A 23,087-nucleotide genomic window follows, 5' to 3' on the forward strand; every position below is an offset into this window, starting at 1 on the left:
AGTGAATAATTCCTAATATTTGCTTACACTTACTACTTGCTTATAATTACACAAGGTAAATGTCCAGTTCTGGTTTCGCTGCCAAACGACGACTGTGACCTCAAACTTGTCACGTTAGTGTATTTTTTTGTGAATTTACTTTTAGACAATGTTCGCATAAGAATTAGTGCGAATTAAAATGATCAAAGCAGGAGCGAGGTTAGCAAGCAGAGTAGAAAGACACTTAAGATACTGAATCAAAATTAAAAATGGAAGTTAATGGAAAATATAGCAAGAAAAGGACTAAAGTTGTCAGTTGAATATTTTTTCTTTCCAATATAAGAGTAGAACTTTTTTATTTACACCAGCAGATAAAGGAGCCCTGGTCCGCTGTTGCTTGGAACGGCTGGCGAGGGGCCCCACGCAGGCTGACGGACGTTGTTGGCCGGTGGCGTCCCAGGCCAGCTGGATGGCATCTAGTGGAGCCCACAGGGTCCGAGCAGCGCAGCATGGCCTCCCTGAGTTACGGCGTCAGATTTAGGCCCCTCACGGGAGAGAAGGGATCCCAGATGATGTGTTCGAGGATCCCTCTCGAGTCACAGCTGGTTTATGTAGAATCCTGATCTTCCTCCTAGCTCGGAGCCCACCAGGAGCGGGTGTGGAAATATCCCAGTTTGAATTAAGGCAACACCAGGCGAGAGCCTGCCTGCTATTTAGGGTAGGGGCTGGCGCAGCAGCCACCTGCCTACTCAGTTGATAGTGCTGTAGAATTTCGCAGTAAGATTTGGGCCACTCTAGGCTCGTAGGCGTGTGCAGGGTTCTGCGAAGTTTCACCAAAGCTTCCCTCCCCAACACACACACGCAAGGCCCCTGCAGCCAAAACACAACGCGAAGGCGGAATGTTTATACAACATTTATTTTGATGTGATGGAATAGCAACCCAGTCGAAAAATATATATTTGGTTCCAACTGGAAAATTTCCAATTGTTACCATTTGATTTTTCCAGTTGTGTTTTGCCCCCAGTTAGCCCAGTTGACACCAACTATCCGTGCTTTTGCATTGGAGTAATGCGAAAGCACGGATGCTGCTGTTGGTTCTTTCTTTTTCTTTTTTCGAAAAGTTTGCCACAAGGCATAAGTTGAGAAAGGGGGAGTGGGATTTCACTTTATTCACTTCTTGTGTAGTGAGTGAGAAGACTTTATTTACACCGACATGGACCTCGGGGCAGGGGCTTAGTCAGGGGGAGGGTCTCCTTGCCGGCTTAACTGCGCTGTGGCCGCAGAGGTCTTGGAGTAAGCCTTTTCCTCCAGGCGTAAAATGATCTTTTGTTCATCCACATTTGGGCTGCGGATGTAGGACTCCCAGGTAATTTGATCAAGGGGATCAGATTCTTTAGCTCCCGGAGAATCGGGCCATTGCCAGATTAGGTGATTTTGACTCAGAGGTACGTTGCAGAGATTGCAAGCGTCCCCTAGTCAACTCATTATGCAGAGTAACATGAGTAAAGAAACGATTAGCCTGAATTTTTCGCCAGGCCCTGCATTCTGAGGGTATTGGGGGACCTTTCTGGTGGTGTATAGATCCTTCTGTTTAGTCTGGGAGTCTCAGAGAGCTCCTTGTAGGTGATGAGGGAGTCTTTGTCTCCGGGTAGCGGAGTCTCTATGGCCGCTCGGGTGTATACATCTCGAGAGAGGCGATGGGCAGCCTTATTGCCTGGTAGACCCTCGTGAGCTAGAACCCAGATGACTGAAACTTCCCGGTTTAGCGGGTGCTTTCTCAGTAGAGTGGCCGCCTGCTTGGAAATTAGACCTTTGCCGAAGTTCCTAACAGCCGCCTTAGTATCTGAAAGGATAGTTCTGGCTTTAGTGCCTGTACATGTTAGCGCTATCGCAGCCTCTTCAGCTATTAAAGCGTTACGTGTATTAATAAATCCAATTACTTTCTGGGAGTGGTTCCCATTGTGCGCCAATCACTTCCTATAGCCTTTTTCGGCTCTACTTCCGGTTGCGTGACGTCACATCCTCTACGTCACATTAATTCACTTCTTGGTTTGGATTGTGGGGTTTAACGTCCCAAAGCGACTCCGGATATGAGAGATGCCGTTATGGAGGACTCCGGAAATTTAGACCACCTGGGGTTCTTTAACGTGCACTGACATCGCACAGCACACTGGCACCTTGCTTTTCGCCTCCATCGAAAAGCGGCCGCTGAGGCCGGGATTCGATCCCGCGTCCTTGGGAACAGTAGTCGAGCGCCGTACCCACTGCGCCACCCCGGCGGGGTATTACTTCTTGTTTACCCGTTTCAGTCATTGGTACTTTTAAATTGCGCGCCAATCACTTCCTATGACCTTTTTCGGCTCTACTTCCGGTTGCGTGACGTCACATCCTTGAAGTCACCCTAATTGACTGATTTAATTAACTCTTTTAGTATTTGATACAGATGTGGCGCCAAACCATTGACTATAATGAGACCATTCTCGCCTTGGATGGATGGACTAAACTTTAACATTTTTTTGCCTTTAGTTAATTACCTAATTAACTTATAGGCCTAATAGTTTTTTCGGACACATTATGTCACACTTCATCGATTGACACCACTCATATATAACCTCTATCACTTCACAGTTACAACTGCTGCGGACAACTTTTACATTTTTTGCCTCTAATTAATTACCTATTTAACTTATTGGCCTAATTATATTTACGGACGTCACCCTGTATCGATTGACACTACTCACAAACCTCTACCGCTTCTCAATTACAATTGCTGCGGACACGATGTTGTTGACGCGGCCTGCGGACACGAGTTGCGGACGCGATCTGCGCGGACACGGCCTGCGGACGCGGTCTGCGGACAGAAATCTGCGACCGTAGCGAAGCAATGCTTTCGCATTAATAAAGTTTTTCACCACCACCGCTTTTGTTCAGGCGTTATAGTCTGCTGTGCATCTTGGCGTTCGGAGCGGCGGCGAGGCGCGCGCCAGCTGCCCGTTGTGCTGCGGCGGTTGCTAGGTAACAGCTCACGGTGCAGCCACGGCGAAACAGCGAGACGCGCGTAATGAAGATATCTCGATCGCTACAAAAGGCGGCGTGTCTGTACGTCGCACTTGCTCTGTGGACACTGATCCCGCACTGCAATGGAACTGAGGAAGGTGGGAGATAAAGTAGAAAGAGGAGCCATAGTGGGGCGCTACGGAGTAATTTGGACAACCTGGGGATCGTTAACGTGCCCGACATCGCACATCACACGGACGTCCCTCCGTTTCGCCTCCATCGAAACGCAGCCACCGCAGAGCCTAAAAAGCGGCGCATAGCAGCAGCAAAGAGAGAAAGGCGAAGGGAGCAGCGGAGACTACCGAACAGAAAGAATTCAGCTTGCCAAACGGTGATGCCAGACTGCCGAGCGTAATAGACGGAGCATAGCCGCCGAGATGGGGCCCATGGAAGAGTAATAACAGGAACCAATAGAACTATAGGATCGGAAGGCACGTCATGTACGTGACTGATCACATTCGAGTATCCGGAAGTGCGTCTTCGAGGTCCCCTCTCGGGACCTTTGAAGCAGACTTTGTGAACTACTCGTTCGGACACATGTGTGTGCGAAAGACTGGCACCAAATGAACTTGACATCGCGTGCGGTGAGTAATCCAATCTACCGGTGCGGACATAATTGCAAAAGGGAGCACGCTATATGTAATTCCTTTAATTTTTTTTTTTTTCCACGCACGCGTTATCTAATTGAAACTAGCAGTCATAGCATGCACATGCATACCGGTGGTAGACACCAGTGCGCTTTCACTAGGACAAATAACATATATTCTTATCCCCAAGTTCAAGTTCAAGACAACTTTATTGCCGTCGGTGTAGAGGCCCCTCCGCTCCCTCAGTAAGGCCCTAGGGGGCCTCCAAGGGAGACCGCCGTTTTTTAATAGATGGGTCCCTTGGGAGAGCTCAGCTGCTGCCTCTGACGTCACGCGGCAGCTTGGCCCACGCTGTGCCACGTACGTAGTGTCGCTTTCACAACGAAACCAACAAAACGACGCGCATACAGGTCCGACAGAGTGAAGGTATGGGGACGAACCTGGCGACCCTTAGAGGCCCCTCTCTCCCAATTTGCGCACAAATCAGCAGTTCGCGAGGTTGGAGAGATTGGTGTATTATATTCGATTCGCCTGGAGGGCAATAAACCCATGACTGATTTCGTATGGCAGTTTTGCTGTCGTAGCTAGCTACGAAACGCGCCTTCGTCTGGGCGCAGCTGGCGGACATGACAAGGTGACCACGTTTCAAAGGGAATGTTCCCAACTTTCAAGCATCAGTCCTGAAAAACCTGAATTTCTTTAACTAATCATTCAACTTACGTGAAAAAAAAAAAAAAAAAAAAAAAAAAAAAAAAACTGTTGGAAGCGTGGCCCCGCCGGGGTGGTGCAGTGGTAAGACGCCTGGCCTGACTACTGTGCCGGATCTCCCGAGTTCGAACCCGACCACGGCGGCTGTATTTCGATGGAGGCGAAACGAAGTGGCGTCCGTGTGCTGTGCGATGTCAGCGTACGTTAACAGGCGGTCTCCTCTACTACCAGCTCCCCTTTCACTCCCATCTTCCTCCCTTCCCTTACGGCGCGGTTCAGGTGTCCATAGAGCGAGTGTGGCAGGTACTGCGCCTTTCCCTCCATTTGAACTAATTATTATTATTATTTATTAGCTCTAGGGACTCAAGTTTTAATAGAGCGTGTCGCGGCGGCGCTAGCGGCGTTGCGATATCGTGCAATAGCTCTAGCAGTCTAGAACATCTTACCTCCTTGTCCCGATGCCCCTGCGGACCAATCAGTAGCGCACACTGACACCATGCCGTTCGCGTAGTGGGAGACAGTTTCCGGCGCACACCTGAGGTCGAAAGAGAGAGAGAAGGTGGCGTGTCGAGTGCGGAGAACACAGAAAACAAAAAGTAGCAAAACAAAATTTAGGTGGAGTTATTTACAAATAACTGCACAAATTTGCAAGTCGTTTTTTTTATGCAACAAACTAATTTAATAAAAGTATAAACGTAAACGAAGACTTGCCTGTTATTGTTTTGTTATTATTACGCGCATGCGCAAAGCGATTCGCGCGTAGTGCATACTTTCGCGCTGAATTTGAAACTGAATCCCAAAGCGGCGAAGCTAGAGTGGCTGCAGCGCCGAAGTGCCGCTCAGCCATGTATAACTTGGGGGATGCGGTGCCTATCGCATCATTTCCCGTAGACGAACTTCGCGAGGAAGAAGAAATAGTGAGGAAATACTTAAAAGATGTGAAGAAAGTGGACAAGCAGTGGACCGGGTACCTGGACAGTGATGATACGCTCAAAGAATTCGAGCGTGAGCTTGCGAGTATAAATGTCTCGTTTCAGACAGAAGTTTCTGCCCACCCCGATTCTGAGAAATGTAAGTATTCGTCCATCGTTTTACTACTTGCGATCCTGATCCAAATTTTCTGGGAACGTCGGACGGGTGCCAGCGGGCAGAAAACGTACAGATCTCAGCTAGTTTGAATCGCGTACATTCCTAAATTAGGGTTGCGCGTTTGCAAAATTAAACACGGAAGCCATTTATAGTTGTATGGGCTCACAATAAAAAAATGTAGCTTAATTAAGGTCAGGCAAGTCTTTAAAAAAACAATATAAGTAACATATTCTGTACCAATGGTATGATCAAATCTACATAAACGAAAGTTCACGCAACTAATACACAAAAGTAGATATGAGTACAAAATTGACAAAAATCAGTGCAATATTTATTGAATTATTTTTACATGTTTGCCTATTTTCACATAAAGCTCGTAGCAGAACACTAAGGTTAGCAGTGAGGAAAGGCGGGTTTATTTTACAGAAGTGGAATGAACATCATATCAGTTTACAGAAGAAAAAAAAAAGTTCCTAAACTTTTTTTCCCCTTCAAGTGAATGAATTTGCTAATATGAAAAAAAATTATAAAATGTAGTTATCGCTTATTCTAGTTCCACTTGTGTAAAATCATGTGATAGCCTTTAACTGGGGCTTTTCTGGCAGCAATAAATAAATCCCTTTCTCCACTGCCAATTTCAGTGATTTGTTATGATCCATTTCTGTGAATAGGGAGCAAATGTGTAAAAAACAAACTTCAATAAGCTGTTTCTGCAGAGTAATTTATTACTTCTTATAAAGACTTCCTCCATTTTATGTCTAAAAGGTTTATAAACTTCAAAACATTCACTATAGTGATCTTCAGATGGTATGTTGGTTATTGATATGTGCACATGTCATGGGAACCACTTTGACTTGTGCTTAATAAAAATAGACACCAGCAAGGCCTACAAAATTTTGTGTTCAGGCATTAGTAGGACATGCCACAGTGAGTTGAAGCCTGCTTAAAATTTATGACAAGGGTCTGTACAGCTTTGATGCATGAGCGTGTAAACCAAGTACAAATTTTCACTGTGGTGTTCAAATATTTTCAGCACGGCTACTGTTCTGCGCGAAGCAGAAAGGATGCGTCCTACCAATCGAGCTTGACTGCCCATTTAGGATTACTGCTAAATGTACGAAAGGGTGTGTATTTGGAAAAGAGCGCCATGGTGTCCACAGCAGACCAAGTGATGTAAGTAAAGGTTTGTATGTGAGCACATTTGTTGCAACAATACAGTGAGAGCAACATGGTCAGAGTGCCGTGGCCTTTGCCATGCTGCATATTACTGTGTACGAACTGCACAAGGAGTGAAATGTTCTACTAAAGGATAATTTATGGCACCAGGGATCGACACCAATTACTAGCAGGCAATATTCATATTTAACCTAGCTTCTGTATTCATAAGGAGATGTGCCATATTATCACATTCAACAGTCCTAGAAGGTATATTTCATGAGAAATCGTTAGAAAACGGAGGCGGGTTAAATTTGTCTACCCATTGCAAAGAATGCAACTGTGAGCCAATGCTTAACGGTATAAGGATTCTGGGCAGGAGTCGCAATCAGGTGGCACGGGAAATTCTTGAAGCCTTTATGATCAAAAAGAAGAGCAGCATTTGTGTTAGCGACTCGTCTGTATCCCTCTGTAGAAATGAAGTTTCATTCCTTGATAATTTTTTGTGACGGCATGCACTGTGCAACTTTAAGCCCGGAATTTTTAACGGCCTTGTGATGTTTAGTTAGGCGGGTTGTTAATTTCGTAGCTCGTTTGATTCTACTTTTGCTACCAGTGCTTTTTGTTGCTGTTGTTTCTTTTGTTTTGACTCTGCTTTTGCTACGATCGTTTTTAGTTGCTTTTAGGTTCCTACTGTTTTTGCTCCCCCCTTTTTTTGACTATGCCTTTGGTATACGATTGTGTTTGACTGCTTTTGCTTCATTTCTTTGACTCTCCTTGAGCTACGAATGTTGGTGTTGGTTTAGGTTTTTGACTGCTTTTGCTTCATTTGTTTGACTCGGCTTTTGCTATGATCGTCTTTTGTTTTTGTTGGCCTAGTTTTTTTTACTGCTTTTGCTTCATTTGTTTTGACTCTGCTTTTGCTACGATCGTCTTTTGTTGTTGGCTTAGGGTTCTGACTGCTTTTGCTTAACTGTTTTGACTCTGCTTTTGCTACGATTGTTTTATTGTTTATTTTTTATTTGTTAGGGTTCGGGCTGGTCGCTTCTCATGTCTTACTCTGCTGTTTTCGGTCCATACTGCATTTGCTATGAGATATGGCCTGCCTTCCGTTTAAAAAAAAAATGTTTTTTTTTGCCCCCCGTTTTTGATATATCTACTGAGGTTAGAAATATCTTGTCTGATTTCCTGTTGGTGCTGCTCGGCGTTCACGTGTTGGGTTTGGAGCGGACTGTGGCGATGAGTCTGATGCTTGAGATGGACGTATAAATATGCCACCTTTCCGTTTAATAAATAGTTGGTAGTGTGCGCATGTGGTGTCCCCTTCTTGTCTGTGTCCGTTTCCGTGTTGCGCCGCCGTTCATTTCCATCATGCACCAACTCGCCCCCCAGGCCGTTATTCTAAGGTATATTTCATTGAAATAAGAAGGAATATGTTCTGGTAATTCACAACACAAGCTGACTCTTCCCTTTGCTTTCTCTCCAAGACTCAGAGTAATGCCACTCCTGACTGGGGTCCAGCAACATTTCCAAAGAGGAAAATGAAGCTCCAAGGCACAAAGAAAAAAGGGTGCATAGCCAGGATGCACACAAAAAGGATTGAAATGTTTCCAGAGTACAAGGTGTGTGAGGTTGTTATTTGTTTTTAGAGCAAATTAACCTTGTGGAAACACCCCATGCAGCTATGATGTCACTAACAATTGGAGAACAAGGAAACCATGAACTGAGTGGTGCATTACTGAATGTCTTGTGCAGTCTTTGTTCATAACATGCAGGCGGTTATTTCACTACCTTTGCACATATTTATCACAGGACAATATTATGAATGCAATTGAAGTGTTTGAGTTTTTGAGAAACCAGTAAGAAAGTAGAGGACATGCAAGCAGAAAAACTAACTAATATCAAGGGGCAACGATGTTATAGCAGAAAAACAAATTGAAGCCATAGAAAAGAGAAAAACTGGCAGCGGCAGCAGTTACACTGCTAGCGCACGGCATAACATGGATGTGTTGACTGTCAGGGCTAGGACTGCCAGTTTGCCAGCTCATCCTCAGGCTATGTCCTGTGTTCACAAAACCTTTTACAACCCCTATAACACTATCATTGAAATCAGTTATCAGCATGGTTTCAACATGGCTATGGATTTTATAGTGCTCATTTTAAAAACATAGAAGATTTGATAGGGAATAGCGCATAATGGGTCAAGGGACAAGGAATGCTCCGAAGGCCTCGTTTATTCGTTGCCGGTGACAAGTGGGAAAGAATACAGACTGGCAGATGCATGAACGAAATGCTTCTTGAATACAAAACGAATTTTGAGCAAGCTTGCAAAAACCTAGGAATACATTGCAGAGACTGCCCCTCAAAAACATGTGCACCTGAGTTCAGCAAATGCAGAGTAATGGTTAAACACAAAGAGCAATTGGTCCGCGAAGTCATCGAGGTAGCGTCGATAGCGAGGCTGGGTGACCATTGCAACAGTACACCGTCTATTGCTCTAACAAAGAAAGAATTCGATATGCTAAAAGTTTAATTTACAGTTATGATTACTAATCTTCCTTTGTCATTTCAAGTTGCGAGAACGATATGGTTGTGATGCATGTGTTTTGACGGTGGTGCAGATGTTATAAGAAGCTGCGTTTCATCGAAATAAACTGCAGCACTTGTTCCTTTCTTGTCCCGTTATTCGGCGCTGTTCCGTATCAAATTAATAACCAACTTGCCCAAGCTGCTGTCCTAGATAGAAGATGCAAGTCTTTCTTTTTTACTCACATTGGCACGCTGAATATTTCAGAAGCTAATTAATATTACTATGTATGGGGTTTAACATCCCAAAGCGACTCAGGCTATGAGAGGTCATAGTGGAGGGCTCCGGAAATTTCAGCCACCTGGGGTTCTTTAACGTGCACTGACATCACACAGCACACGGGTGCCTTGCTTTTCGCCTCCATCTAAAAGCGGCCACGGTGGCCGGCATTCGATTCCACATCCGTGGGTACAGTAGTCGAGTGCCTTAACCACTGCACCACTGCTGCGGGTTATTTCAAAAGCTAAATTACTTGATGCCCAACATTCATGTCTTGCTGTCAATATGCAAATATAATGAAATAAGGACACTATTATATTGTCACCAAATATAATGAAATAAGGAGACTATTATATTGTCACTTGCTTGTGGACACAGCAAAGTGCATATAATTGCTTGTACATATTTTTATGCTAGCACATATGAAAACTTGCCATTGAATTTTTTTACATACTTCATATTCCCTTTATTATATTGCAGATAGAACTTCCACGCAACTGTTCTGCGTACAGCAGGAAAGCGGCATCAAAAGCTGTAATGGCACGTTTGGAAAGTGCACTGTCCTCGGACAACCAGTATGCACCAGCAGTGGCCCGTGAAGTGAGAATATATGTGAGCTTTAATGCAAAAGATGGCCACACACAACATGATTTTGGCATGGCACTCAGCTTTGGCCAACCAATGAATGCTGAAGTGTCAGCCAAAATAAACCAACTTGTGCAGCAAGGTATTACATCAGTGACTGAAGTCCAAAAATGCTTGCAATTTTATGTAGAAGATGTTCTGTTTGCTAATAAGGAACCACCACAGCACTCATGCAGAACATTTTATCCAACACGAGATGACATACGCTCACACATACAGTCTGCAATCCGAAAAGACAGATACAGCTCAGTGGATCAAGTGAATGCGATGAAACTGATCGAAGATCTTCGAAGAAAAGACCCTACAGGAAAATACTTTTTCCAGCCATACAAGCAGCACCTTTCACAAGAATCCAGCACTATGCCATCACAGAAAAATGACAGCGTTCTCGAAAGTGTTGCAAGTGAATGCGAACAAACACTCATGTTTTGCATGCAGACCGCATTCATGGAATCAGCTCTACAGAAATACTCCGAAGATGTTGTATGCCTCGATGCTACAAATAAGACTACCGACTATGCACTTCCTTTGTTTTTTTTGGTAGTCAAGACACCAACAGGCTATGTTATTGTAGGCGTGTTTATAGTGCAATTCGAAACATCTGAGTGCATTTCAGCAGCATTAGAGGTTTTTAAATTGTGGAATCCAAATTTTTGCCCCAAGTACTGGATGATTGATTTTAGCCAGGCAGAAATTAATGCCATAAATTTGACATTTCCAGACAGCCGCATTGCTCTCTGCGATTTTCACCGTGAACAGGCTTGGGAGCGGTGGTGCCGGAAAAAAGAAAATAATATAAATGACAAAAATCAGGCACTATTTTTGCTGCGTAAGCTAGCTAGGGCACATAGTGCAGAGGATTTTGCCATAGCGCTTCAAGACATGCACTCGAGTCAGGTGTGGACTGACAACCCTGCGTTCAGGCATTATGTGGAAACCCAATGGCTTCCGGTAAAAAAAATGTGGGCAACCTACCTCAGGCCTGGCCTCACAATCACAACAAATAACGGCACTGAGGCACAAAATAAGATGCTAAAAGAGTACTACCTCAAGTCACACAGTGGCCGCCGAAGCTTGACTGGCCTCTTACAAACACTACATACTTTCCTTGCAGATCGACAAGTACACTTTCAGAGAAAAAACTTACAGTCCTCCTCAGAGTACAGATTGTATCATGACAACATCCCACCATACTTGCACAACAGACCACGTAGCGTAGTACACCACATAATGAGCAGGCTGGCTGTAGCGGCGGACTTCATTAATGAATCGATCACAGCAGGGTGTCAGAACGGTACTTTTCTGGTGAAAAGTGCCACATCTGAAGGGACCGTCTACACAGTAAACTTTGCCGTGCCGAGCTGCAGCTGCCACGACTTCCAGAAACACGGCCTCCCATGCAAGCATTTTTGTGCAATTTTTTTGCTATGCGAAGCATGGGGATTTGACCAACTCCCACAACACTACCGTGATGGGCCACTAATGGCACTTGATCATGGTGTCACCACGCAAATTGAGGACGGCCACAATAACTGCTACAACGTGTCGCCTATGACAAATGCAGACATAGTTGACAAATCAGGAAATCTGGCCTTGGAAAAATCATGCTCGCAAGGTATAGGCCAACTAAAAGCCAAAGTTCTGCAAGAATATGAAAGGGGAAAAAGTCTAGCCTACTACTGCACTGACAGCAAGGCCTTAGAGTATGTGCTTGCTCAGCTGCAAGAGTGCACTGCACAGCTGCGAGAGGGCACGCAGGCAACTGCAGGCTTAAACTTGCGAGGCTCACCGACCAAAGGCTGCTCGGGAAAAAGGAGCCAGGATTGCAGCCATAAAGATGTATCCGAACTAAAAAAACAGCGAACGGCTAAAAATGAACACTGGCGCAGTAGGGGACGTGTTGGCGAAAAGGCGGAAATTCTTAGAGCCACATATAACACAGCACCACATATTGAGCAGGAGTAACAGCAATTCACTGGCAACACGAGCAACTCTGTTTAAAAAACAGGATCACGTTCGATAGAACTGCCAGCTGGAGTGAACTGCAGCACAGCTGTGCTCATTGCCCTGTGCAAACAGATCTGGGAACACACATCACCTTTTACCAGTTGGTGCCTATTGCACACTGCTGCATCTTCATATTGATTCCTGTTGTTAGTGGATTATTATACTTCCTCATTTTGGTTTAGAAATTTAATTTTTTGTCTGCACTTTTACAATTTTAATTCTCTTGTGTTATCAGCTTTAGAAATGTTTTGAAACATTCGCTGCCAAACCTAGGGCCTACTCAAGTGCCAGCTTTTACTGTAGTCTTCATCATGTAAACCTTGATGGTAAAATGAGCATTAGAATGTGTTTGCTGTATATGAAATTAACATGTTAGTGTACTTACATGCACTGCTTTGTAACTTTGTATCTAGAAAAAAGAAAGCATGGTTCAAGTACTGCAATTTTATAGCATCTAACTGCATCACTTTTCGAGATTTTCTGCCATTTCTGTTTGATTTTATGAGAACTTGAAATTAGTTCTGCCATGTTCTTTTTTTTTTTTTTTCCATTGCATTGCATTAGCTTCTTTGCATTTTATTGTCTAAACCTTTCAATACTGTGCACAACAGTGAAATGAAGGCTTTCTGATTTGTTATAGTTAAGAGAATTTTGAAGTTCTGCCGCAATAAAAGTGTTGTGTGAAATGTGAAGAGGATCGAACGTGTCTGAGCGACGAAATACTGAAATGTCAAGCATATTACACAGAGCCAACTACTCACATTTATGCCTGTAAATTGACTTGACTGCTCACTGTATCAGAAAGCATGAATACAATTTTGAAGGTTGACATATTGCATAGAAAGCATTTGGTAAATACTCGCAGATCATGACTAGCAGCCTACCGACATGTCTCAAGAGAAAAATATATAATAGTTGTGTCTTACCAGTACTCACCTGTGCGGCTAAAGAAAAGGGTTCTATTTAAGTTGAGGATAATGCAGAGAGCTATGGAACGGAAAATGGCTGGTGTAACATTGAGAGATAGAAAGCGTGCAGAATGGGTCAGGGAACAAACTCGAGTTAATGATGTCCTAATCGAAATTAAGAAGAAGAAATGAGCACGGGCCGGACATGTAATGCGAAGGAAGGATAATCGATGGTCGCTAAGGGTAACAAAATTGGATTCCGAGGGAAGCAAGCGTAGCAGGGGGCGGCAGAAAATCAGGTGGGCAGATGAGGTAAAGGAGTTTGCAGGAGTCAAGTGGATGCAGCTAGCCCAGGACCGGGTTAATTGAAGGAATACGGGAAATGCCTTCGCCCTGCAGTGGGTCTAGTCTGGCTGATGATGATAATGATAGAAAGCTCGTTCTCTTATTTTATCGCCCACAGACAATTACATAAATTGTAACCTAGATGAACCACACTGACACGGGATCAAATCTCGGCTACGCCGGTCGCATTTCGACAGAAACAAAATGCAACAGCGCCAGTACCGTTTGCTATATCAGTGCACGTCAAGGAACCCAAGATGATCCGAATTCATCCAGAGTTCAAGAAGAGGGCTTGGTCGGGCTGGTTGGTTCATGTTGAACGGAAAGAAGAAACAGCTCAAACGCACGCCCTGTCCGTTTGAGCTGTTTCTTCCTTCCGTTCATCCGGAGTTCTTCAGTAGCTTTTGGACGCAAAAATTCGGCACCCACAAACCATATCTTCATCAAAAATGGGCGCAGGGAGGAGGCAAACGCACAAAAACATAACATGGAAAACTTGTGCAGCGCGGCACACAAAGTTTACCATTGAAGCCAAATTTAAGCGCTATTTTGCCAGCCATACAGGCGGCAGCATTCCTTCGAGATGTATCAACCGAACACTTGAGCGGCCACCGTGTGGACAACGCGCGTTGGCGTGCTAAGCACTGTCGACGATCAACCGAAGACCGCGCACAACGTCTGCTTAATATCCCAGCACGGCTCAGGCTATGAGGGACGCCGACATCGCACAGTACTCGGGCGCCTTGCTTTTTGCCTCCGTAACCTTTCTAGCCACCATACCTCCGTTAATCGAAAAGCGGCCGCCGCGGCCGGATTGAACTCGCATCCTAGTGGTCAGCAGTCGAACGCCCCAACTGAGCTATCGCGGAAGGGTTCGGACAATGTCAGTCACCGACACATTCAGTGTGATGCGCACGTGCACGCACTTTGCAGTCAACACATGACGACATTCACATCGAAGAACACGCTCTCATGGTCACTAGGGGTGACTCTGACTACTCTGACTATGCTCACGGTAAGACGGTAAAACAAGTTTGCTTTTCTACACTTCCGCTCACCGTGCTTCCGCTTAACTTTTTTTGTTTAGTATTTTTGGTCTCCTCTCTCAATCTCCTCTCTCGACCTCATGTGTGCGCCGGAAACTGTCTCCCTCGCGTAGTAGTGGTAGGGTCCCTAGAAATATTGCTAGTCTGTCGTCCGCCGGCCGCGGCGGGGGCTGCCGCTGAATGATCGCCGCGGTGGCGCTGCGGTGAACCGGAGTGCGCCACTGCTGACGGAGCAGACGACGCGCGCGCCCGTGCGCTTCGAAATGCATTCGCTGCATGCTCATTGTCAGGTGCCTTGTACATGCGATGCCGCTCTTTAGTCTTTGATTTCAGTTTAGTCGTAATATTGAATTTGCAGCGGAGTTGTTGGCATAACCACGGATGCGACTTTTTTTTTTTTTTTGTGAGCGAAGTTTTGCGCGCATGCCCCTGAGCCGATGTAAAAACGAAGCTGCTTTTTATACCCTATTATCCTGCTGAAGCTATCGACGTGCCATATTGTAATGAAGACTTCTGAGGATTTTGTGCAAACAATTGCGCTTGCATGGAGAACTATACTAGACGCACATTCTAGGCTCCAAGAACCATGTGTGCGAGCAACAGAGCGCTGTCGCCGGCGTTTTCATTCACGCTATAGTTTCATCTTAACTTCTTCGGACGTTTAGCTAAGTTATAACACGTACGTAGAACTAGAAACTTTCGGATGCATGCACAATTAAAGCACGCAAGATGGGAACCCGAGCCCTTCAAATCGCACCGCGCTTCAGGCAAACTGCTGATAGGCATTCTTTGGTACTTAGGAAGCCTAGTAGCCACTCATCAGAGTATGCCATCACTTTTGTTGACTTGCGTTTAGCAACCTCTAAAACATATTTTAACAGCCAGCTGTCCTCTGGCTTACAATACCAATACAATACAATACAAACTCTGTCCTTGAAGGTGTTCATTTTCATTTTTCATTTCACCGAGAGCTTTTACCAGCTTTGCCTACCTTACTTCGTACGACAAACTGCTCGAGGCATAGAAGTCTGTTTCTTAATTTTTTCTTCTTCTTGACAGGGTGTTCTGAGTTAACTTTCGCAAGTATTTGCAGGATGTTGCATCAGAAATAATGGTACAGTTCGTCGCAAATTAAGCAACGCCCATTGTAGGTGGGAAAGGTCTTTTGTAATAGGCTTCAATCCGCTGCCAGGACACAAGCTGAGTTTCGCAATGTCCTGAATAAGATTAATTACCTCTTCTGTCGACTTTACAGCTATCTCCTTGACTTTGTTTCCTCGAATGCACACAGCAGCATTCATGGCAGCTTCACCACTGCGATGGAACGGAACTCGCCGATGGCAATTGCCTCCGGAGATTCGTCCTCGCTTGAGTGGCACTATGCGAATGTTCATTGTTCAACATCAGAAAGATCGACATTTGTCCCCAGTGGCGGTGGCATGCAGCTTTCTGCATTCCTGGAGCAGGCTCACGTCACACGATCCACCACCGCTGTATTCTTCAACTGGCTCCACTGATGCTTCAGGATCAGTGCACTTTTTTTCTTTCTCTGCAGGTCTCCCTGCTGACTGTTTTTGCTCGTACAAGTTGCGCTCCTTTCTCTTGAGAGGCAGGGGCTTCAACAAGTATTTTGGAGTGTCAGGAAACAGCGCTGAGATGGCATCCTTCGTGAGTTGCGTAACATCCCGTGGAATCTCAATTACCTTTACCTGTCTTAAAACTTCGCTCAATAAAGCAGGATTTGAAGTGTCGCTCACGAACGTCGACACTATAGCTTATTCGTGTTACAGTAATGTGAAGGCAACCCCGATCCGGATCATCCGATATTTATATATACCGATATTTATATCAACGTCCAGGATTTCCTGTCTGCAACTCACAAAATAATGAGGAAGATATTCACCACTTGTGGGTTTGCCCGCCACTGAAGCCGACAATATCGGCACCTGACGGCAGTGGGCCTTTCACCGAGCAACCCATCTTCGTACATTGCTTGCACGCAAGGGCCTTATCATCGTTCTCTCTTGAATTTTGTTAGAACACAGCCAGTCTATTTTCTTTCATTTATTACGCCTTTTAATTTTCGTTTTGCATGTTCCTTTATGCCCTAGCTGAGACAATAAACAATGTTATTGCCTTTGCAGCCGCGCTTGATGTTGCGCTCCCACTCTTGCCTCTTCCCTGCGTCTTTCGGTGTCCTGAAGAGAGAACATCTCACCTTGCACGAGCGCTACCCGGTCTTGCACCCGGGCAAGAAACACGTGCTATCACGCTTACCCCGTTTTCTGGACATGACGCGATCACATATCCATAAAAAAGGCACACTTGCACACATGCTAGCTAATTTGCGCGCATTCCGGCTCGCGAGCGAAAAAAGTGCACGTGGTGCACGAGCCTTGTCACGGCACCAACGGATCAGCGCGGCGCAGATTCGCAGTACGGCACAACCGCCACGTACAGCACCACGTACACAACGCGACCACGCTCCGAATGCGTACAGCGCCCCCTGCGCTTTCATCCGGGAAGCGGCCAACCGGTTCCATAGGGAACCCCGCTCGGACGGCAGACTAGCAAATACTTCTAGGGACTCTAGTAGTGGTAGTAGGTAGTAGTTCCTTGGTTGTTTCTCCAAGGCCCATCTCATTTTGTATGGAAGCTGTGCTGTGGTACGCGGGCTAATGAGGTTGATTTGTTCTAATCCGAAAAGTTGCGAAAAGTGTCAGACTTGTCCCTGCGCCAGAAGTTGAGCGACCTGTAAGTTGAACATTTCATTTTTGAATGCCACTTGAATGGCGTGCGTCTGCGGTATGAGCTGTCGTGCTTCGAGCCATGTGACAGTTCGCCGCACGCGCTTATGTTCTCTGCGTGAACGCATTGCATATCTGTCGTGAAGTAGGCATGACATTATTTTATTGTGCGAGGCTGAAAGCGCGATTCATGTGACAGATTCTTGTGGCAGAATGTTCACCAAATGAGAGCTCAGCGTTGCGTTGAACATTCACTTCGTGTGTCTTTTGTACGCTTCAGGTGTTGACGCCGGCGCTTGTCATGTCTCGGACGGTCGACCCTGCTCCAGTGAAGTTCGAAGATGATATCTGGATTGAGGAAGAATACGTTCCTCCACCACCGCAGCAGACCTATGAAGCTCCGCGCTTTGGCGGCCGAGGCACGCGCTCTTTCGGCGGGGATAGCCGAGACAGGTACAGATTCTTTGTGGTGAATTTAGTGCATATATTGTGTACGCGTGCTGTTGCGGATTAAACATACGCGTAGTTAAACATGTCATGCTTGCTACAAATGTTCGTGGCATGAATGTGCTTAACGTTTCAGTGTTGTGCCTGACGCGGACGTAGCGTCTCGTGTTCCGTCCAATACCAAATGGGCCAGGCGGTTCTTTGTTTTACTTGTTGCAGATCGAGTCGAGATTATATGATGAAGGTAGCTTACAATTACGCAGCTTTTATGGGTCGCCTTAATATTTCGCCCTGATGCCACATGGCACAACTTCATATCGCGCGTTCCATGACGCGCCTGAATGCAACCACAATTTTGCCGTGCTATAGTGTTGAAGTGATCTAGGCGCTCACTCCTTTGTGGTAAAATCTTCTCTTCGTCTTATGTACAGATTGGCTTTTATTTACTTTAATGGAACAGTTCCCCAATTTGTGTGTCAGATTTCTCTGATGACACTTAGATGCTGCTCATAGCCATAAACGAGAAACACTGCCAGGAAACGCGCATTCTTTTTTTTCCAATACGTTCTTACTTTTTTTACTCGTTGTGCTTAACCTTCAATAATGTTAACCTGCACCTTAGGACACTCGTATATTCACTGTGGCCATGCAGTATTAATTGAATTGATGTGATAAGTTATGCAAGCTTGTATTGCTACATAGTAACTACGACAGTATGAGGGAGCCAGCTACATGCAGAAAAGTACCTGTCTACCTGGTTTGAGTTCTTTGTGTATAGCTCGGTTTGTGACACTGTTACATTAAGTGGTATTAGTTGATTGCGGGCAGTACATATTATCAAAACCCGTCATTAGAGGTCTGTACACAAGTAGGCTGTAATAATTGGCAATTTATGATAAGAATGTGCACTCTTGTTGAAATGAGAGAGGTGATAAATAGATGACTGCTTTAATTCTGTTATTTCTTCTCATTTCATTTTAGACCTGCTAGGGGGCGAGGCCGATTTTGCACGGATAGCCGTGCTCAACGCTCAGACGGTGTAGGGAATTGGAGGAACGGGCCAGACGCAGGTGCTAATACAGAGACGATGGTCGTGCCCCCCAAAGATGTTGGCAAGATCATTGGTGAGTCTGTGCTGCTGGTATGAGGGCTTGGCATATTTTCAGTGTGTCCTCATAACCAGATGGAGATCTGATGGAAAATAGGCGTGAAGACTTGCTCAGATTTTCTTTTTCACAGCTTTGCTTTTGTTGTCGGTGATCAGAGGTTACAGTGTAGAATCTTGCAAAAAGCAGCAATCCACATTATCATCACATTATTACCTTAAAGGCTGCCAATCAGGGGGTATTGCATGAGGGGTTGGTAGAGGTATAAATAATAATGTATATATAGAAATATTTGGTAAATGTTACTGTTATACAATTAGAAGGAGATGGTTGCAGTAATATCTTGTGTACTAAAGAAATGGTCTTTTCTCTGCCATGGTTTGGTGCACATTATTTTCATTGCAGAAAGACAAAGCATAGGGGTCAGAACAATAAGCGCAGGCACCCGCTTTCCGTTGGTTTTATTTTGTTTCAACTGAAAATTCTTTTATGCAGTGTGACCACACTCAGTGCTTCCAAACTATAAAACCAGAAGGCAAATAACATGTTATGACGTTAAAAAAAAAATAACTGCCAGTCTGAAATTTCGTCATTCCCATTGAGTCCAGCACCTGGTCTTTGATGTTCACTTTTCTTGGCCCCCTGTGCAGGGAAAAGACTCACAATATTGCAGTGCGCACTGTGGTGTGACTTGTCAATGTGCGACGGCGTTCCTTACAGCCAATGACGCTTTGGGACAAGCTGCAATTCTTTTGCACACGAGGCAGGTCCTCTACCTTTAGGCCATGGCTACATCTGAAATTGCTGTTTGTCAAATTATCTTCTGTCTGAAATGAGTTCTTATTCAGTTGCCTTGTGATTAGAATATTAAGAAAATAAATATTTCCTCCTACTTTTGTTAGCGTTGAAAACCTGTTGACTATTTTGAAATTGTTATGAACCAGATCATCTATCTGCCAGTACATTTTGCACATTGGCTACGAAATGTCACAACTATCGTTCACTTTGGTAAGGAGGGTCACATATTGGGAAGTCTGTTTTCTGTGGTGTTTTCTGAACTTTAGAAATAAGGTAAGCACTCTGTTACGTCTGATTACAGGTAAGGGTGGCTCCAAGATACGGGAGCTTCAGGATACCAGCGGAGCACGCATCAAGGTCTTAAAGGATGACGACGACGATGGCGGCTACAATAGCTCAAAAGAAGCCAAAATTGAGCTTTCAGGCTCTGATGAAGCCCGCCACAAGGCACAGCAGCTTATCGAGGAGCTCATCTATCCGCAGGGAACCGGAAGTAGGTTGGAGTGCTATTTCTTTTTTTTTCTTCACTTTATTAAATTACAAAATACATTGTGGTGACAGCACCTTGCCATTGTGGTATAGTGGTTAGGGCGCTCGACTACTGTGCCCAGGAATGATGCGGGATTGAATCCCGGCCATGGCGGCCGCTTTTTGACAGAAACGAAAAGCAAGGTGCCCATGTGCTGTGTGATGTCAGTGCACATTAAAGAAACTCAGGAGGTCAAAAATTCCAGAGCCCCCCCACTATGCAGTCTCACATAGCCTGATTTGCTTTGGGACGTTAAACCTTATAAACCAAACCATTCTGGTGGCAGCTACAGTACTAGTACCAGTGGCAGATTTGAGGGCAAATTACCCACTTCTCACTCTACCCCTAGTTGATACATTTCCTTTCGGAAAAACTGTGCAAAACCCAATTGTGTCGTGCATTAATTGTGACTTGCATTGCCTAGATTCGTCACTCAGAGTTGTCCAAGTCTGTCCCAGGGTGGCAAGGGAGGTACCAATGGCGGCAAATTGAGGAATTCTGGGGAAATCCTTGACTTGGGAAAATTCATTGCGTGGGCTGTTCGTGCCTTGCTCAAAGAGGTTAGGTTGTGTGACTAGTTAGTGAACAAGCAGTGTGTTATGGCTCTGGGATTAATCTCGTTTGCATACACCTTATTGCATTTCTTTTCTAGCTCCTGCACAAGTGGTACTACCACCTTATGTTTTGGATTCATTTTAACTTTTAACCACTTAACCAGAAATTAATTAGGGCCTGTCGGCAACTTGCTGGTGAGTCGACAAACCTTTGTGCTAAATCTTTCATGTTGTGCACTCTAGGTATCGGGCCACATGTCATCTTAGTGAGCTGGTTGCGTACGTTGGGCCCTGCTAGACTTCCATGCAGCGTTTATTTGTTACTTTACTTACCCTCAGGAACAAATGTGCAGCGAAGCAGGCAAACAGTAAGCATTAGGGCATCATACAAAATAAGCAGACAAAGCACAGCAAATTCTTGATTGTGCTCTCAGCTACAAAAGTTTGCAGGATCTCCAGTGGGTGGAGACGAGCGATAATGTCTTGTTGTTGTCTCTCCATGACTCTTCTTTACACCTGTGGTAGCCGTTGATGTGGCGTCTGCTTTTGCTGGTGCAATGAATGACGGAGTTTGTGGGAGCCTTTTGAGCAGCGTGCAACGTTGCAGAAACATATTTTGTCTTTCAAGAGAAGGCCAATCAAGCGAAAAATTTGTTCTGGCTTGTTTTCAACTCTGCTCTAATGTGTGTGCCGCCGTTTATAATGACTCTGCCGTGGTGGCACAGGGGTTAGGGCGCTCGGCTGCTGTACCCACAGATGTGGGATTGAATCCCGGCCATGGCGGCCACTTCTAAATGTGAAAAACAATGTGCCCGCGTGCTGTGCGATGTCAGTGCACATTAAAGAAGCCCAGGTGACTGAAATTTCCAGAGTGCTTCACTGCGGCATCTCTCATACATAGTCTGAGTTGCTTTGGGACAGTAAACCCTATAAACCGAACAAACCAAGCCATTTACAATGAGTGCGCCTTTTAGTTGTAACATATTAGATTGATTGTTCTCATGTGAGTGAGCCTTTGGTCATTGTGGCGCTTGTTGACTCCTCTGCTGCAGCACGGTTCAGCAAGAGAGATGCGGAGTCGAGCAGAGGGGATGAGCCGCTACCTTTCATTGACTGGGCCCGGTTGATTGCTGAGAGTGATGCACACCGCGAAAAGCGGTGGGCAGGTGAGTAACTTTTGTGGGCAAGGGTGGCTTTGTGGTAGGCTGGTGTTTGCGTTTGTTCTTCTGTGTGTTGATCTGTTCTGTGTATGCTAGGTATACTGTCCTCTCTATTGCCAAGCTGTATGCTTTTGAACAAATTCGATTTGTTGTTTATGGGCAGTGTATTTATGCAGGAGGAGGTCCCTAAGTTGAGGAACCATTAGGTTAGTGTTTTAATTCCGTAATCATTAACACAGATAGTGCAGTTATCCAATTTAATTTGGTGATTAATTCTAATATGTTATTTATTCATAAAATTGGCCGTAAATTAGCTATAATTAACCTTGTGATGTATCTGGGCTAATTTCCACCTAGCCTTGTTGGTGCTTGCATGCATGTCTGTGTTATTATTTAGAGCTAATTTTAGCCCCCCTTTGTTTCCAATATATTACTGCTTCTAACCAAAATTTCAAGACTAATTTATGGTGATTTATGTGCCTCTTGGCTAGCAATCATAAGTATTGACAGCCTGGAAAAAAGAGAATGAAACATTTAGGAAGCTATTAGAGCCCAACACAGTGGGAATTCTGCGACGCATTTATCATGCAGAAGGGAATGAATGTTTGGGAAGCTATTAGAGCGCCCAGCACAGTGGGAATCCTATGGCACATTTATCATGTACCCAGGCGTATTTAAAGGAACACCTGTGATCAGAATTGATTTATTAGGTGCTGCTGTTTATGGGGGCAGATTGAGATGTGAATGTTGCAGATAATGAAAATGTTTTTGGTCAGTGTTTTTAGTCTGTTGTCTTTGAGCAACTGTATTTGAAGTTTATCCAAGATTAGGATTTTTTTTTTTTTTTGCGTTACATTTAGCTGAACTTGGCACTGGTTCAGGCTTATCTGAAATTCAGAGCGCACAAGTTTCCTGCTGTGCTTTTTTTCTTCTGGCCATGATAGCCTTAGTTGCTTATGTGCCATAAAACAGAACACAACACATTTTCCAGTTGGGGCAAACAAGTTTGAGGCCGGAATGCCTTTGCAACCTTTTGGAAAAACTGGCACATTTGTTGCTAAGTTGCACATTCTGTTTTTACATCCTTGCAGCCCTACCACCTATTATCAAGAATTTCTATTCTGAAGATCCGTACATTGCTCGCATGTCTCCAGAGGAGGTAGAAGCGTTCAGGTGAGTTCATGCCGGCAAGGCTGAAACTGTTAGTTTGTGTGTGTATGTCATTCACCTGTTGTTCTTTCTCTCTGTCTTTCCTGAGCTTGCTTTAAAAAAATTAGCTGTGGTTTAGCTCTGGTTAAACCTGAATGGGCTTTTTTTGCCTTCTACATTATTCCCCTATAACGCCCTATCAGTGCAGTGCACTACATTTTTGGGGACACTTAAGCTCAGCCTTTAAGGGTATGACGCGAGAGCG

General features: G+C 44.8%; 2 protein-coding genes across 3 annotated transcripts in view; both read left to right on the top strand.

Annotated features, from left to right (window-relative positions):
- Nucleotides 1-3,535: 3,535 nt before the first annotated feature.
- LOC146179023 (putative ATP-dependent RNA helicase DDX43) overlaps nucleotides 3,536-23,087 on the top strand; it is a 61,660-nt gene continuing 42,108 nt past the window's right edge. Inside the window, exons 1-6 of one of the 2 annotated variants that reach the window (XM_084578736.1) lie at nucleotides 3,536-3,620; nucleotides 17,360-17,532; nucleotides 18,508-18,650; nucleotides 19,732-19,923; nucleotides 21,566-21,679; nucleotides 22,765-22,846. In XM_084578736.1, the coding sequence (XP_084434862.1) occupies nucleotides 3,600-3,620; nucleotides 17,360-17,532; nucleotides 18,508-18,650; nucleotides 19,732-19,923; nucleotides 21,566-21,679; nucleotides 22,765-22,846 (725 nt within the window). In that variant the 5' untranslated portion in view covers nucleotides 3,536-3,599. Of the gene's footprint in view, nucleotides 3,621-16,895; nucleotides 17,087-17,359; nucleotides 17,533-18,507; nucleotides 18,651-19,731; nucleotides 19,924-21,565; nucleotides 21,680-22,764; nucleotides 22,847-23,087 lie in introns of those variants that run through there. The other variant, XM_084578737.1, reaches the window with a different exon arrangement.
- On the top strand, nucleotides 4,850-11,240 carry LOC146179024 (uncharacterized). The gene is made up of 5 exons (XM_084579590.1): nucleotides 4,850-5,402; nucleotides 6,454-6,593; nucleotides 8,063-8,197; nucleotides 9,862-9,993; nucleotides 11,232-11,240. The coding sequence occupies exons 1-5, from the start codon at nucleotides 5,177-5,179 to the stop codon at nucleotides 11,238-11,240; spliced, it is 642 nt and encodes a 213-aa protein (XP_084435716.1). The 5' UTR covers nucleotides 4,850-5,176.

The sequence above is a fragment of the Amblyomma maculatum genome, chromosome 9, assembly GCF_055883805.1.
Source record: "Amblyomma maculatum isolate TAMU_Amacu chromosome 9, ASM5588380v1, whole genome shotgun sequence".
Classification (NCBI taxonomy): Eukaryota; Metazoa; Arthropoda; class Arachnida; order Ixodida; family Ixodidae; genus Amblyomma; species Amblyomma maculatum.

What these genes read in the sequence shown, in the direction of transcription:
- LOC146179024 (XM_084579590.1), top strand. Translation starts at nt 5,177, where the DNA reads ATGTATAACTTGGGGGATGCGGTGCCTATCGCATCATTTCCCGTAGAC. An exon ending in CCACCCCGATTCTGAGAAAT is followed by an intron (nt 5,403 to 6,453) that starts GTAAGTATTCGT and finishes AAATATTTTCAG; the next exon opens with CACGGCTACTGTTCTGCGCG. An exon ending in AAATGTTTCCAGAGTACAAG is followed by an intron (nt 8,198 to 9,861) that starts GTGTGTGAGGTT and finishes ATTATATTGCAG; the next exon opens with ATAGAACTTCCACGCAACTG.